Here is a 17,103-nt window from a genome sequence, read left to right on the forward strand (position 1 = left end):
TGACTGCACCAGCAGAATAGTGAGTGCAGCTCTGGGGTATAATACAGGAGGTAACTCAGGATCAGTAATGTATGTACACAGTGACTGCACCAGCAGAATAGCGAGTGCAGCTCTGGAGTATAATACAGGATGTAACTCAGGATCAGTAATGTAATGTATGTACACAGTGACTGCACCAGCAGAATAGTGAGTGCAGCTCTGGGGTATAATACAGGATGTAACTCAGGACCAGTAATGTATGTACACAGTGACTGCACCAGCAGAATAGTGAGTGCAGCTCTGCAGTATAATACAGGATGTAACTCAGGAGGATCAGTAATGTAATATATGTACACAGTGACTGCACCAGCAGAATAGTGAGTGCAGCTTTGGGGTTATAATACAGGAGGTAACTCAGGATCAGTAATGTAATGTATGTACACAGTGACCGCACCAGCAGAATAGTGAGTGCAGCTCTGGGGTATAATACAGGAGGTAACTCAGGATCTGTAATGTATGTACACAGTGACTGCACCAGCAGAATAGTGATTGCAGCTCTGGAGTATAATACAGGATGTAACTCAGGATCAGTAATGTAATGTATGTAAACAGTGACTGCACCAGCAGAATAGTGAGTGCAGCTCTGGGGTGTAATACAGGATGTAACTCAGGATCAGTAATGTAATGTATGTACACAGTGACTGCACCAGCAGAATAGTGAGTGCAGCTCTGGGGTATAATACAGGAGGTAACTCAGGATCTGTAATGTATGTACACAGTGACTGCACCAGCAGAATAGTGATTGCAGCTCTGGAGTATAATACAGGATGTAACTCAGGATCAGTAATGTAATGTATGTAAACAGTGACTGCACCAGCAGAATAGTGAGTGCAGCTCTGGGGTGTAATACAGGATGTAACTCAGGATCAGTAATGTAATGTTTGTACATAGTGACAGCACCAGCAGAATAGGGAGTGCAGCTCTGGGGTATAATACAGGAGGTAACAGGATCAGTAATGTAATGTATGTACACAGTGACTGCACCAGCAGAATAGTGAGTGCAGCTCTGGGGTATAATACGGGATGTAACTCAGGATCAGTAATGTAATGTATGTACACAGTGACTGCACAAGCAGAATAGTGACTGCAGCTCTGGAGGATAATACAGGATGTAACAGGATCAGTAATGTATGTACACAGTGACTGCACCGCAGAATAGTGAGTGCAGCTCTGGAGTATAATACAGGAGGTAACTCAGGATCAGTGATGTAATGTATTTAAACAGTGACTGCACCAGCAGAATAGTGAGTGCAGCTCTGGGGTATAATACAGGAGGTAACTCAGGATCAGTAATGTATGTACACAGTGACTGCACCAGCAGGATAGTGCGTGCAGCTCTGGGGTATAATACAGGAGGTAACTCAGGATCAGTAATGTATGTACACAGTGACTGCACCAGCAGAATAGTGAGTGCAGCTCTGGAGTATAATACAGGATGTAACTCAGGATCAGTAATGTAATGTATATATACAGTGACTGCACCAGCAGAATAGTGAGCGCAGCTCTGGGGTATAATACAGGATGTAACTCAGGATCAGTGATGTAATGTATGTACACAGTGACTGCACCAGCAGAATAGTGAGTGCAGCTCTGGAGTGTAATACAGGAGGTAACTCTGGATCAGTACTGTAATGTATGTACATAGTGACAGCACCAGCAGAATAGTGAGTGCAGCTCTGGGGTATAATACGGGATGTAAGTCAGGATCAGTAATGTATGTACATAGTGACTGCACCAGCAGAATAGTGAGTGCAGCTCTGGAGCATAATACAGGAGGTAACTCAGGATCAGTAATGTGATGTATGTACACAGTGACTGCACCAGCAGAATAGTGAGTACACCTCTGGAGTATAATACAGGATGTAACTCAGGATCAGTAATGTATGTACACAGTGAATGCACCAGCAGAATAGTGAGTGCAGCTCTGGAGTATAATACAGGATGTAACTCAGGATCAGTAATGTAATGTATGTACACAGTGACTGCACAAGCAGAATAGTGAGTGCAGCTCTGGGGTATAATACAGGATGTTACTCAGGATCAGTGATGTAATGTATTTAAACAGTGACTGCACCAGCAGAATAGTGAGTACAGCTCTGGAGTATAATACAGGATGTAACTCAGGATCAGTAATGTATGTACACAGTGACTGCACCAGCAGAATAGTGAGTGCAGCTCTGGAGGATAATACAGGATGTAACTCAGGGTCAGTAATGTATGTACACAGTGACTGCACCAGCAGAATAGTGAGTGCAGCTCTGGGGTATAATACAGGATGTAACTCCGGATCAGTAATGTATGTACACAGTGACTGCACCAGCAGAATAGTGAGTGCAGCTCTGGAGTATAATACAGGATGTAACTCAGGATCAGTAATGTAATGTATGTACACAGTGAATGCACCAGTAGAATAGTGAGTGCAGCTCTGGGGTAGATTACAGGAGGTAACTCAGGATCAGTAATGTAATGTATGTACACAGTGACTGCACCAGCAGAATAGTGAGTGCAGCTTTGGGGTATAATACAGGAGGTAACTCAGGATCAGTAATGTATGTACACAGTGACTGCACCAGCAGAATAGTGAGTGCAGCTCTGGAGGATAATACAGGATGTAACTCAGGATCAGTAATGTATGTACACAGTGACTGCACCAGCAGAATAGTGAGTACAGCTCTGGAGTATAATACAGGATGTAACTCAGGATCAGTAATGTATGTACACAGTGACTGCACCAGCAGAATAGTGAGTGCAGCTCTGGAGGATAATACAGGATGTAACTCGGGGTCAGTAATGTATGTACACAGTGACTGCACCAGCAGAATAGTGAGTGCAGCTCTGGGGTATAATACAGGATGTAACTCCGGATCAGTAATGTATGTACACAGTGACTGCACCAGCAGAATAGTGAGTGCAGCTCTGGAGTATAATACAGGATGTAACTCAGGATCAGTAATGTAATGTATGTACACAGTGAATGCACCAGTAGAATAGTGAGTGCAGCTCTGGGGTAGATTACAGGAGGTAACTCAGGATCAGTAATGTAATGTATGTACACAGTGACTGCACCAGCAGAATAGTGAGTGCAGCTCTGGGGTATAATACAGGATGTAACTCAGGATCAGTAATGTAATGTATGTACACAGTGACTGCACCAGCAGAATAGTGAGTGCAGCTCTGGAGGATAATACAGGATGTAACTCAGGATCAGTAATGTATGTACACAGTGACTGCACCAGCAGAATAGTGAGTGCAGCTCTGGAGTATAATACAGGAGGTAACTCAGGATCAGTAATGTAATGTATGTACACAGTGACTGCACCAGCAGAATAGTGAGTGCAGCTTTGGGGTATAATACAGGAGGTAACTCAGGATCAGTAATGTTTGTACACAGTGACTGCACCAGCAGAATAGTGAGTGCAGCTCTGGAGGATAATATAGGATGTAACTCAGGATCAGTAATGTAATGTATGTACACAGTGACTGCACCAGCAGAATAGTGAGTGCAGCTCTGGAGTATAATACAGGATGTAACTCCGGATCAGTAATGTAATGTATGTACGCAGTGACTGCACCAGCAGAATAGTGAGTGCAGCTCTGGGGTATAATACAGGAGGTAACTCAGGATCAGTAATGTAATGTATGTACACAGTGACTGCACCAGCAGAATAGTGAGTGCAGCTCTGGAGGATAATACAGGATGTAACTCAGGATCAGTAATGTAATGTATGTACACAGTGACTGCACCAGCAGAATAGTGAGTGCAGCTCTGGGGTATAATACAGGATATAACTCAGGATCAGTAATGTAATGTATGTACACAGTGACTGCACCAGCAGAATAGTGAGTGCAGCTCTGGGGTATAATACAGGAGGTAACTCAGGATCAGTAATATAATGTATGTACACAGTGACTGCACCAGCAGAATAGTGAGTGCAGCTCTGGGGTATAATACAGGATGTAACTCAGGATCAGTAATATAATGTATGTACACAGTGACTGCACCAGCAGAATAGTGAGTGCAGCTCTGGGGTATAATACAGGATGTAATTCAAGATCAGTAATGTAATGTATGTACACAGTGACTGCACCAGCAGAATAGTGAATGCAGCTCTGCAGGAAAATATAGGATGTAACTCTGGTGCTTTAGAAAAAAAATTAAAATCCATAATTGCTTGTCCAGAGTGTGGACATACTTCCCCACCCCCATTGAACAGATTGGATTAATTATAACTGGGCACGTGAGAGCTGACACTTGAACCAGTTGCGAACCGGTAATTGCAGCATAGATTTGGTCTGAGAATCCGACATTAAGTTTGTGATTTGTTTATTCAGAGGCTGAGAAGTACATGTCCAAGGCATGAGCTTCCTGTGTTCAAAGTGCTGGTTGCTGACATTTTGGAGCCAGTGATGAATATTGGGGTTTGCATGGATCTGACATTTAGAGGAGATGCATTTTTGGCGTTGTAGCAAAGGGTCGACCATAAATCAGTCAGTGACACCACTGTTCGGCCATTAGAACCTCTGTGACTCAGTATTGGTCCTATGGATGATGCTATCCATGCATATAGTCCTATGGATGATGCTATCCATGCATATAGTCCTATGGATGATGCTATCCATTCATATAGTCCTATGGATGATGCTATCTATGCTTTGTCTGATCCCTATAGAAAGCAAAATCTTGATGCGAAACATGACAATATCTCCTGCCTGGGACCTCCAGGGGTGACGATATCCTGTACCTTGGGTACTTCCTAAAATTCTGGAGGACGCTGCAGATTATACGACCATAATGAGGCCACGGAGGGGAGGAACGAGGGCGTCACCTTGATGTAATAGCGCAGAGTTTGGGTTTCTGTCACTTCTCAGTCCCCGGAGACGATTCTCTCCTAATTCCTGTGACCTCAGGTTTAGCACATTTCTTCTGGTTTCCTCCCTATTCTGTGTGATTGTATCTATTGCTCGGTCCATTTTCTATCATCGTTATTATAACCACTGCCTGCTGCCGGCACATAGTGTAACACATGGTGCAGTTCCTGCTGCCGCCGCCATTAGTACATGGCGCTGGTTTCCTCCATTAACCCTTCTCATCCCGCGCCTCTTCGGCCCCGCCTCCCCGGTGTCTGATCACGCTGCTTCCTGTGAGCCTGTACTACAAATCCCGGCATGCTCCGCAGCCGTAGGGGGCGTGTCTAGGGCGCGCAGCCAATAGTCTAAACTGCGTGATTAATTGCCTATGAGTGACAGCGGTCTCAGCCAATCAGCGCGTTGTACGCAGGATATCTCCGGAGCGGCAAACATGGCGGATGTTTGCGCTGAGAAGGTCAGTATAGAATACGCTCCGAGTGTCTGCTCAGCTGTGCGCGCACTGAGGCGTCACTGCAGTGGTGCTGGGAGTTGTAGTGCACCGAAAGGCACACAGCTGCAGGTCTCGTTCCCGTGTGTCAGCGCAGCGCCCGGGCCTCCACAAGTGTCTCCATTCACTGCGTGCTCGGGAGCTGCCATTCTCAGGCGCTCTGCTTGCTGCGGACCTGGAGCTGTCATGATTAACCCCCTCAGGTCCGGGCAGTGGTGTCTGTGAGGTGTGTGGCCCCTGTGGGGTGAAAACCACAACAAAAAAACAATTTAGGATTTTTTTTTCTTGCATGTTTGCTTTTCAGGTTAATTTTACATTTTGATAGGACCTGGGAGGGTCATACAAGTCCCACCTCTGTCACCAATTTATCAGGGGGCACAACTCTGCTTCCTCCAATCGTCAGGACTACTAGGCCGGCTATAGGGGAAATCAGTGAGCGTATGGTGTATACACCTCCGATTCCAGCACGTGGAATATATAACATCCATACATACATCCATACATACATACATACATACATACATACATACATACATACATACATCCATCCATCTTGGACACCCGGTACAGGCAGCGTTTGGCTTCAGGGGTGCGGTTTACAGAACAAGAGGAACAGAGCTATTACATGTTTAATCCATAAAGACAGGCAGTGGTTATAACGAATATACAATATGGAAACTAAATACGGTATATACGATTACATAGAATAGGGATAACAAGAGGGAATTACTAAACCTGATGTCACGGGAATGGCTCAGAGCTTGGCGGGGGGAAGCCATCCGATCGGGAAAACGGACAAAACTACAGCAAGCTGCGCCTCCCATGACAAAAGACCAAACCTAAGTTCTGTTTTTCATTGGATCAAGGTCGCACCCACACACCTCCTCCCCTTGGTGAGCTCGTATGGGGGCTTGTTGGGGGATGTGTTGGGTTTGTTTGAATTTTCTGAGATCCCCCAACCTAAAGAATGTCTTCGCCCATGGAGGTCCCAGGTGGTAGATATTGTCGTCATGTGTCTTATCGCAATTTTCCTTTTCTATAGAGATAAAACATGGAACGGATCGCTCCATATATAGGACTGCCTGGAAAAAGCATTCATAGGAAAGCCGCTAGTCTGTTGTTTTATTGACGCCATTCAGACGCTGATGTCGTGGAGCAGCCCAGACTCTGAAAGGAAGCTTCAGTTACGTGTCACTAACCCTCACCTCGCCACCCCGCCTGACGTCACTGTTGGGTCACGTGATGTTGTGCACCCCCTGGGGGCACAAGCTCAGTTTAGTACAGTTTTACACAGACACCCCCTGTCCACACGAGCACGGAGAGTGAGCGGATGTGGCCCATGCATTCAGTGACATGGCACCACACTCGCTCACAACCCTGAGAGGCTCCTTTCACTAACACCACTGAAACAGAGCACTGCCACCAGTTCCTAGTTAGATATTATCCCATTAACAGACTGGGCTTGTATCGGGCCAGAAACCAGCCCCATAGTATGGAAAGTTAAGCTGCCTCTAGCAGCTAAAAACGCCAAAACCTAAGATGGGTCATAATTCCTTAATAGACTGTCCTAGAGAGGCAGTTTTGGCGCCTTCGGATCCTGCCTGGCCCCTGCTACACGTTAAGACCAAGCACAGCTTTTCAATCAGGTTCCTACTGGTTGTTCTACGTATCGTCATACCCCTGGGTGCTAGAACAAGTCAAGACCCAGGTAGGCGTTCACCATGTTCTGGGGATCTCGGAAATATACAGCTAGGATGTATAGTATCTCCATAACTCTTAATGGAATTGTTTCTGGAATGTTCAAGAAGGCGTCTGCGGCTTCAGCGGGACTCTGTTGCAAGCAGGCCTTTTTCTTGCTCTCAGCTGGTCAAGGTGTGAGATCTGTCCCTCACAGCCTTTGAGGCTTGGCTCCCCTGCTAGCTGCACACTGAAGGGCGGGTTTATAATCCCATGCCACATAGCATACAAGTGATTGACCTGAAATTTCATCTCCCATATTCTTCACACCCTGAATGCCACCAATAGAGATATTTGGCAGTCTCCTACTAGGCCGGAGCTGGAGCCTCTGCTGCCATAGCCCCTGAGCAGTATTGTCCCCTACTAGGCCGGAGCTGGAGCCTCTGCTGCCATAGCACCTGAGCACCCCTACTAGGCCGGAGCTGGAGCGTCTGCTGCCATAGCACCTGAGCAGTATTGTCCCCTACTAGGCCGGAGCTGGAGCCTCTGCTGCCATAGCTCCTGAGCAGTATTGTCCCCTACTAGGCCGGAGCTGGAGCCTCTGCTGCCATAGCACCTGAGCAGTATTGTCCCCTACTAGGCCGGAGCTGGAGCCTCTGCTGCCATAGCTCCTGAGCAGTATTGTCCCCTACTAGGCCGGAGCTGGAGCCTCTGCTGCCATAGCACCTGAGCAGTATTGTCCCCTACTAGGCCGGAGCTGGAGCCTCTGCTGCCATAGCACCTGAGCAGTATTGTCCCCTACTAGGCCGGAGCTGGAGCCTCTGCTGCCATAGCACCTGAGCATTATTGTCCCCTACTAGGCCTGGGCTGGAGCCTCTGCTGCCATAGCACCTGAGCAGTATTGTCCCCTACTAGGCCGGAGCTGGAGCCTCTGCTGCCATAGCACCTGAGCAGTACTGTCCCCTACTAGGCCGGAGCTGGAGCCTCTGCTGCCATAGCCCCTGAGCAGTTTTGTCCCCTACTAGGCCGGAGCTGGAGCCTCTGCTGCCATAGCCCCTGAGCAGTATTGTCCCCTACTAGGCCGGAGCTGGAGCCTCTGCTGCCATAGCACCTGAGCAGTATTGTCCCCTACTAGGCCGGAGCTGGAGCCTCTGCTGCCATAGCCCCTGAGCAGTATTGTCCCCTACTAGGCCGGAGCTGGAGCCTCTGCTGCCATAGCCCCTGAGCAGTATTGTCCCCTACTAGGCCGGAGCTGGAGCCTCTGCTGCCATAGCCTCTGAGCAGTATTGTCCCCTACTAGGCCGGGGCTGGAGCCTCTGCTGCCATAGCACCTGAGCTGTATTGTCCCCTACTAGGCCTGGGCTGGAGCCTCTGCTGCCATAGCCCCTGAGCAGTATTGTCCCCTACTAGACCGCAGGGTGGATTGATTTAAATCATGATTTAAATCACGATTTAAATCAAAAGATTTTTTTCTATTTAAATCGGATCGATTTAAATCATGATTTTAATCATGATTTAAATCACTGATTTAAATCAAAAGGTTTTTTTTAATATAAATCACGATTAAAATGAGAAGTGAGAGCAGTGCGCATGTGCGCCCATAGTTACACGGACAAAACTAGGGGCAACGATCTAACGCCAGGGTGAGGGGGGGACCCCAAAGTAAGTAAAAATCTTTTTTGTTTTACTATATGGCAATAGGTAGGTGTTTAAAAGCAGCATGTCTTAATTGTATAAACTATTAATAGCCTCCACATTTTGTTCATACTGCCCCTTTAATTCCACACTTCTAGCTTGGTTTCACTTTTGGTTTAGTTTCTTTTTCCATTCAGTTGACATGCCCAAACTTGTTGGATAGTCAGCAGTACTTGGCTGTAGTAACAATCAAACTTCATAAGTGATCTGTGTGAGCCATGGCAGGTCGTAAGAGAGACCCTATTTGGGTTCATTTTGTTGAGATGCCAGCAGCAGATCTTGGAAAGAAAGGTGCAAGAGCAAAGTGCAAATACTGTCAAAAGGATATCCAAGGACTTGTTTGCCGTTTGAAATCACATTATGAAAACTGCAACCAGAAGGGAAATGAAGATGTTGATAGTGAAGTGTTTCTTTGGTCATCTTCATCACCGCACTTCTCATGATGTTGCCTCATTCACGCCACCAGGCCTTGCATCTCTTTGTTGCATCGTTTGCATTTTGCACGCATGCCTGCCTTACCGATAGGCGAAGGAGCTTCATTAAAATATTCCCAAACTGGGTCTCTTTTACGGCCTGCTGCCATTATAAGGAAAGAATGTAATAAACCTCAGATCGTACACACAAACAGATCCAGACTTGTCTGTCTGTGGCTGTGCTGCAGTATTGTGCTCAAAGTTTCACTTTCATTTTTTTGTCTGCTTGCCCTTCCTCCTCAAAACACTTAGGGTACTGTCACACAGTACCATTTTGATCGCTACGACGGTACGATTCGTGACGTTCTAGCGATATCGTTACGATATCGCAGTGTCTGACACGCAGCAGCGATCAGGGATCCTGCTGAGAATCGTACGTCGTAGCAGATCGTGTGGAACTTTCTTTCGTCGCTTGATCACCCGCTGACATCGCTGGATCGTTGTGTGTGACAGCGATCCAGCGATGTGTTCGCTTGTAACCAGGGTAAACATCGGGTAACTAAGCGCAGGGCCGCGCTTAGTAACCCGATGTTTACCGTGGTTACCAGCGTAAACGTAAAAAAACAAACAGTGCATACTTACATTCCGGTGTCTGTCCTCCAGCGTCTCAGCTTCTCTCCACTGTGTGAGCGCCGGCCAGCCGGAAAGCGAGCACAGCGGTGACGTCTGACGTCACCGCTGTGCTTGCCGGCTATGGCGCTTACACAGTGGAGAGAAGCAGAACGCCGGGGGACAGACACCGGAATGTGAGTATGTACTGTTTGTTTTTTTTACGTTTACGCTGGTAACCAGGGTAAACATCGGGTTACTAAGCGCGGCCCTGCGCTTAGTTACCCGATGTTTACCCTGGTTACCGGGGACTTCGGCATCGCTCCAGCGCCGTGATTGCAACGTGTGACCGCAGTCTACGACGCTGGAGCGATAATCATACGATCGCTGCGACGTCACGGATCGTGCCGTCGTAGCAATCAAAATGGTACTGTGTGACAGTACCCTTAGATTCACATTCTTCTTGTGTTGTGCAGATCTATTCCACTCCAAACAATCAGAAACCTATTGTCTAACTTCTTGGACTTGGCACTGAAGGGGTTGATTCTGTATTCATAGGTTTGTAGAACAATAGGATTAAGGTCTTTTTCTCAACTCTGTTCATGTTGTAACATTTTTGCCATGAAGAAGAGGCTGGGACCTCTGCGGAGTCAAATTCAGTTTTGAGAACTGTGTAAGTAAAGCGAGCGTCTGTGATAATATAGGAGAGAAACTGCCCACTAATCCTACAGAAACCTCTGGAAGAGCATGGCATTGTGAATGTTACACATATACAGCCTTTATTCTACTGAGTTAAACAACTCAGCTTTATCTCATGATGGAAGAACCTTTGGATGGTAAAATATTTTCCTCAAAAAGCAGTTTATTGAAAAAAATCCGATTTAAATCAAAAAAATCCGATTTTTTTTTTTGATTTTTTAAAAAAAAACATTGATTTTTATCCACCCTGCTAGACCGGAGCTGGAGCCTCTGCTGCCATAGCCTCTGAGCAGTATTGTCCCCTACTAGGCCTGGGCTGGAGCCTCTGCTGCCATAGCCCCTGAGCAGTATTGTCCCCTACTGGGCCGGAGCTGGAGCCTCTGCTGCCATAGCCTCTGAGCAGTATTGTCCCCTACTAGACCGGAGCTGGAGCCTCTGCTGCCATAGCACCTGAGCAGTATTGTCCCCTACTAGGCCGGAGCTGGAGCCTCTGCTGCCATAGCCTCTGAGCAGTATTGTCCCCTACTAGGCCGGAGCTGGAGCCTCTGCTGCCATAGCCTCTGAGCAGTATTGTCCCCTACTAGACCGGAGCTGGAGCCTCTGCTGCCATAGCCTCTGAGCAGTATTGTCCCCTACTAGACCGGAGCTGGAGCCTCTGCTGCCATAGCACCTGAGCAGTATTGTCCCCTACTAGGCCGGAGCTGGAGCCTCTGCTGCCATAGCCTCTGAGCAGTATTGTCCCCTACTAGACCGGAGCTGGAGCCTCTGCTGCCATAGCACCTGAGCAGTATTGTCCCCTACTAGGCCGGAGCTGGAGCCTTTGCTGCCATAGCCTCTGAGCAGTATTGTCCCCTACTAGACCGGAGCTGGAGCCTCTGCTGCCATAGCACCTGAGCAGTATTGTCCCCTACTAGGCCGGAGCTGGAGCCTCTGCTGCCATAGCACCTGAGCAGTATTGTCCCCTACTAGGCCTGGGCTGGAGCCTCTGCTGCCATAGCCCCTGAGCAGTATTGTCCCCTACTAGGCCGGGGCTGGAGCCTCTGCTGCCATAGCACCTGAGCAGTATTGTCCCCTACTAGGCCGGAGCTGGAGCCTCTGCTGCCATAGCACCTGAGCAGTATTGTCCCCTACTAGGCCGGAGCTGGAGCCTCTGCTGCCATAGCACCTGAGCAGTATTGTCCCCTACTAGGCCGGAGCTGGAGCCTCTGCTGCCATAGCTCCTGAGCAGTATTGTCCCCTACTTGGCCGGAGCTGGAGCCTCTGCTGCCATAGCTCCTGAGCAGTATTGTCCCCTACTAGGCCGGAGCTGGAGCCTCTGCTGCCATAGCCTCTGAGCAGTATTGTCCCCTACTAGGCCGGAGCTGGAGCCTCTGCTGCCATAGCCCCTGAGCAGTATTGTCCCCTACTAGGCCGGAGCTGGAGCCTCTGCTGCCATAGCCTCTGAGCAGTATTGTCCCCTACTAGGCCGGAGCTGGAGCCTCTGCTGCCATAGCCTCTGAGCAGTATTGTCCCCTACTAGACCGGAGCTGGAGCCTCTGCTGCCATAGCCCCTGAGCAGTATTGTCCCCTACTAGGCCGGAGCTGGAGCCTCTGCTGCCATAGCCTCTGAGCAGTATTGTCCCCTACTAGACCGGAGCTGGAGCCTCTGCTGCCATAGCACCTGAGCAGTATTGTCCCCTACTAGGCCGGAGCTGGAGCCTCTGCTGCCATAGCACCTGAGCAGTATTGTCCCCTACTAGGCCGGAGCTGGAGCCTTTGCTGCCATAGCCTCTGAGCAGTATTGTCCCCTACTAGACCGGAGCTGGAGCCTCTGCTGCCATAGCACCTGAGCAGTATTGTCCCCTACTAGGCCGGAGCTGGAGCCTCTGCTGCCATAGCACCTGAGCAGTATTGTCCCCTACTAGGCCTGGGCTGGAGCCTCTGCTGCCATAGCCCCTGAGCAGTATTGTCCCCTACTAGGCCGGGGCTGGAGCCTCTGCTGCCATAGCACCTGAGCAGTATTGTCCCCTACTAGGCCGGAGCTGGAGCCTCTGCTGCCATAGCACCTGAGCAGTATTGTCCCCTACTAGGCCGGAGCTGGAGCCTCTGCTGCCATAGCACCTGAGCAGTATTGTCCCCTACTAGGCCGGAGCTGGAGCCTCTGCTGCCATAGCCTCTGAGCAGTATTGTCCCCTACTAGGCCGGAGCTGGAGCCTCTGCTGCCATAGCACCTGAGCAGTATTGTCCCCTACTAGGCCGGAGCTGGAGCCTCTGCTGCCATAGCCCCTGAGCAGTATTGTCCCCTACTAGGCCGGAGCTGGAGCCTCTGCTGCCATAGCCCCTGAGCAGTATTGTCCCCTACTAGGCCGGAGCTGGAGCCTCTGCTGCCATAGCACCTGAGCAGTATTGTCCCCTACTAGTCTGGAGCTGGAGCCTCTGCTGCCATAGCCTCTGAGCAGTATTGTCCCCTACTAGGCCGGAGCTGGAGCCTCTGCTGCCATAGCCTCTGAGCAGTATTGTCCCCTACTAGACCGGAGCTGGAGCCTCTGCTGCCATAGCACCTGAGCAGTATTGTCCCCTACTAGGCCGGAGCTGGAGCCTCTGCTGCCATAGCCTCTGAGCAGTATTGTCCCCTACTAGACCGGAGCTGGAGCCTCTGCTGCCATAGCACCTGAGCAGTATTGTCCCCTACTAGGCCTGGGCTGGAGCCTCTGCTGCCATAGCCCCTGAGCAGTATTGTCCCCTACTAGGCCGGAGCTGGAGCCTCTGCTGCCATAGCACCTGAGCAGTATTGTCCCCTACTAGGCCGGAGCTGGAGCCTCTGCTGCCATAGCACCTGAGCAGTATTGTCCCCTACTAGGCCGGAGCTGGAGCCTCTGCTGCCATAGCCTCTGAGCAGTATTGTCCCCTACTAGGCCGGAGCTGGAGCCTCTGCTGCCATAGCCTCTGAGCAGTATTGTCCCCTACTAGGCCGGAGCTGGAGCCTCTGCTGCCATAGCCCCTGAGCAGTATTGTCCCCTACTAGGCCTGGGCTGGAGCCTCTGCTGCCATAGCCCCTGAGCAGTATTGTCCCCTACTAGGCCGGAGCTGGAGCCTCTGCTGCCATAGCACCTGAGCAGTATTGTCCCCTACTAGGCCTGGGCTGGAGCCTCTGCTGCCATAGCACCTGAGCAGTATTGTCCTCTACTAGGCCGGAGCTGGAGCCTCTGCTGCCATAGCCTCTGAGCAGTATTGTCCCCTACTAGGCCGGAGCTGGAGCCTCTGCTGCCATAGCACCTGAGCAGTATTGTCCCCTACTAGGCCGGAGCTGGAGCCTCTGCTGCCATAGCACCTGAGCAGTATTGTCCCCTACTAGGCCGGAGCTGGAGCCTCTGCTGCCATAGCACCTGAGCAGTATTGTCCCCTACTAGGCCTGGGCTGGAGCCTCTGCTGCCATAGCCCCTGAGCAGTATTGTCCCCTACTAGGCCGGGGCTGGAGCCTCTGCTGCCATAGCACCTGAGCAGTATTGTCCCCTACTAGGCCTGGGCTGGAGCCTCTGCTGCCATAGCACCTGAGCAGTATTGTCCCCTACTAGGCCGGAGCTGGAGCCTCTGCTGCCATAGCACCTGAGCAGTATTGTCCCCTACTAGGCCGGAGCTGGAGCCTCTGCTGCCATAGCCCCTGAGCAGTATTGTCCCCTACTAGGCCGGAGCTGGAGCCTCTGCTGCCATAGCACCTGAGCAGTATTGTCCCCTACTAGGCCGGAGCTGGAGCCTCTGCTGCCATAGCACCTGAGCTGTATTGTCCCCTACTAGGCCGGAGCTGGAGCCTCTGCTGCCATAGCACCTGAGCAGTATTGTCCCCTACTAGGCCGGGGCTGGAGCCCCTGCTTCCATAGCTCCTGAGCAGTGCGGTCCAGAGCCTGGATTATACATAATCCTGTTACAATAATGGCTGCTCCTGTCCTGTGCTCTTGGTGTCCATATATAAATGGAAGATGGTAGTTGCCCAAAGCTTTCCTGTTTTCAGAAATGTCAGCCCTGGGTGTCCTCTCCTGAGCTGCAGTGTAAGTGTTGAGCTTGGGTAAGCGGCGTATAATCTCCATTTGTGTATGTGCCGTGCACCATCAGCTCTGGCACAGAGGAGGATGCAGGGAAGGAGATAACGGGTGTAATTCTCCGCCATCTTGGCAGCCACCAGTGCTCACTGTTTACACACGACCACCATGGCATCGGTCGTTTGTGATTTTAGTCCTCCATATTGTATGTTAATATAACAGCCTGGATTACAGGAATTTGTGACTGAATTGTGGCGGTCTCTGGACGGGCGGGCTGCGATGGGTAACCAACAAATATGGCGGGTTTTATGAAGTAACCGTCTTCTCTTCATTCAGCAGAGAGATGACGACAGCCACAGCAGCGACAGTGACGTAGCGATAATAGTGCCGCGGAGAGCGAAACGGCGCCGGATCCTGCAGGGGAACGTGCCCATCACGGCTACCGTGTACTCCAACAAGGTAGGACCAATATGGACGGTCCCGTACCTTCCCCAATGTGTAATGACTGTGTAAAGACTATGAAAGCGTGAATAATGGCGCAGGTAATTCACAGGTGGGCTCTTGGTGAAGCCTCCGGGCTGACATTATGGGGGTTTTCGGTGCCCCTCATTGCAAGGTTCATGGTCCAGATGACATTGCTCATACTCGCAGATCGTATCCTGGCAGTGGTGAGGTCACAACCCCATCAGTACCACTCGCCGTGAGTGCTGGTAACAAACCCCCTTAGATATCATTAATGATCACAGCATATAAACGAATTGATAGGAAAGCACCCATCGCCCCCACCCACACCCCGAAATATGGTAAAAGCCGAAGACCATATTATTAAAGGGGCTCTTCACCAGGTAAATCGAGCTGTTCAATGTAGCGCAGTCTGACCGCAGTAGCCAAAGGCAGCACTTTCAGGAAAGCCCCTTTAAAAGGCAATGGTGGTTTTGGCGGCCATTTTTCTTCACGGATGAGATTTTGTACTCGCTTATTCCTTTTTTTTTTTTTTTCTCATTCAAGGTGAACAGTTCTCTGACGCTGATACCGGATAACCTCAACACTCTGGCCCATATGGAAAAGGAGCTTCAGAAAAAGCAGGGCTGTGAAGGTGAGACCCCGTTCTCCCAAATAGTGTGTATGTGTGGTAGGGAAGGGGGCAGTAATGGAAACTCCCCAGCTCGCCCTCCTGCCAGGTATAATGGCTGAGGATTCTTCAGTGGTAGGGTTAGTGGAGGGCTCACTTAGGAGACCACCCTTGCCACTTTTGTAATATAGGAAGAGCAATAGGGGAGTCTAAAGGGGCAGCAAGACCTCTGTTGGTGGCATCTTAATCTTTAAATGAGGTGCAGTTTGAGGATGAGGATCTTTCTGTCCAGCATTAGTTTCTTGCCCTCATAGCTTCTCAACTACAAAAGTCTGATAAACTATGTATTTGTCAGAGAAACTCAAGTCACAAGGGGTAAAAATAAAATGTACTTGGCCGTCCCCTTATCTGTTTGATAGATGGGCAAACCCGAACAGTAAAGTTTGTCGACCATACTGAACACCTACTGTTCAGGCATGGACATTGAATACGGACTTCACCATGAAGTCCTTGTTACTGTTCGGGTTTGGTCCCCTGAACACTGGGTGTTTCCCGTGCTGTCATGTGCATGACCGGTCAGACAACCGTGGGTCCCATGCTGTCAAATGACAGTGTGAGCCTGTTGGGGTCGTAACGACAAATACATCCTTCCTTCACCAGTCATTCCAAATTAAACTATAAGCATGTGGTACCGGGTAAGAATGAGTCAGACAGGTAGCTGGTTCAATCTTAGTGCATGCTCGTGGATCCACACACACATGTGTGTAACCGTCACAGCAACTGGCTTTATTCTAAAATACACAATACTAAAAGGGAATGCAATAGGCGGAGTTCAAGCAGCATACGTCCAGTGCTCAATCTCCTCCTGATTCGCTGGACGTCTTCTGGTGGTTACTTCTTCTTCACATTCCAAAGTTATCTTTTCAGGAGAAATATACTTAACCCTTCAAATTCTAAACTGAGGTGAAGAATGAACACTGGCAGCCATCTTTAGATACAGTTACATTTGCATTAGCAGATAGGAAAAACTTATTGTTTTACAGTATAAGATATAAAAGTACAAAAGTATATAAGGAAATATATTTTCACCTTGACAATCCCCCCTAAACACTAAGTTTTTCCCTTAAAGAAAGATCCTTTGAGACTGTCCATGTGATGGGAAAAGGGGAGGTGGATTTCTTCATCCAGACACCTCAGAAACTCTCCCCTAGCGAGAGGCCTCCAGGCAGCTGAACCCTTCACTAACCTCACATGGAGTTCTCCCACTGTCCCTAAACTAAATCTCTTAGCATCATCTGAGAATGGGGGGTTTTATTTACTCTCTTGAGGGGAATGTACTTGGGGATCTCCCCTGGATCAGTACCATCGTACTCTGGTGGGTCTACTTCTTGATTGAGGAAGGCGCCAGTCGGAGTTGCTTTGGCAATAACCTTTTTATACAAGGGAATAACACAACAGAAAATTATCGATCCAATTATAAGGAGGGCAATTAGTACCAAACAAACTTATTGAAGGAATCCCTTGATC

General features: G+C 49.4%; 1 protein-coding gene across 1 annotated transcript in view; it reads left to right on the top strand.

Annotated features, from left to right (window-relative positions):
• The window catches only part of LOC143785336 (NFATC2-interacting protein-like), a 37,038-nt gene that overhangs the window by 3,337 nt on the left and 16,598 nt on the right, over positions 1-17,103 (top strand). The window contains exons 2-3 of the mRNA XM_077274088.1: positions 14,841-14,963; positions 15,513-15,600. Coding sequence (XP_077130203.1) covers positions 14,841-14,963; positions 15,513-15,600 — 211 coding nt within the window. The remainder of the gene's footprint in view (positions 1-14,840; positions 14,964-15,512; positions 15,601-17,103) is intronic.

This window comes from Ranitomeya variabilis, chromosome 7 (genome assembly GCF_051348905.1).
Source record: "Ranitomeya variabilis isolate aRanVar5 chromosome 7, aRanVar5.hap1, whole genome shotgun sequence".
Classification (NCBI taxonomy): Eukaryota; Metazoa; Chordata; class Amphibia; order Anura; family Dendrobatidae; genus Ranitomeya; species Ranitomeya variabilis.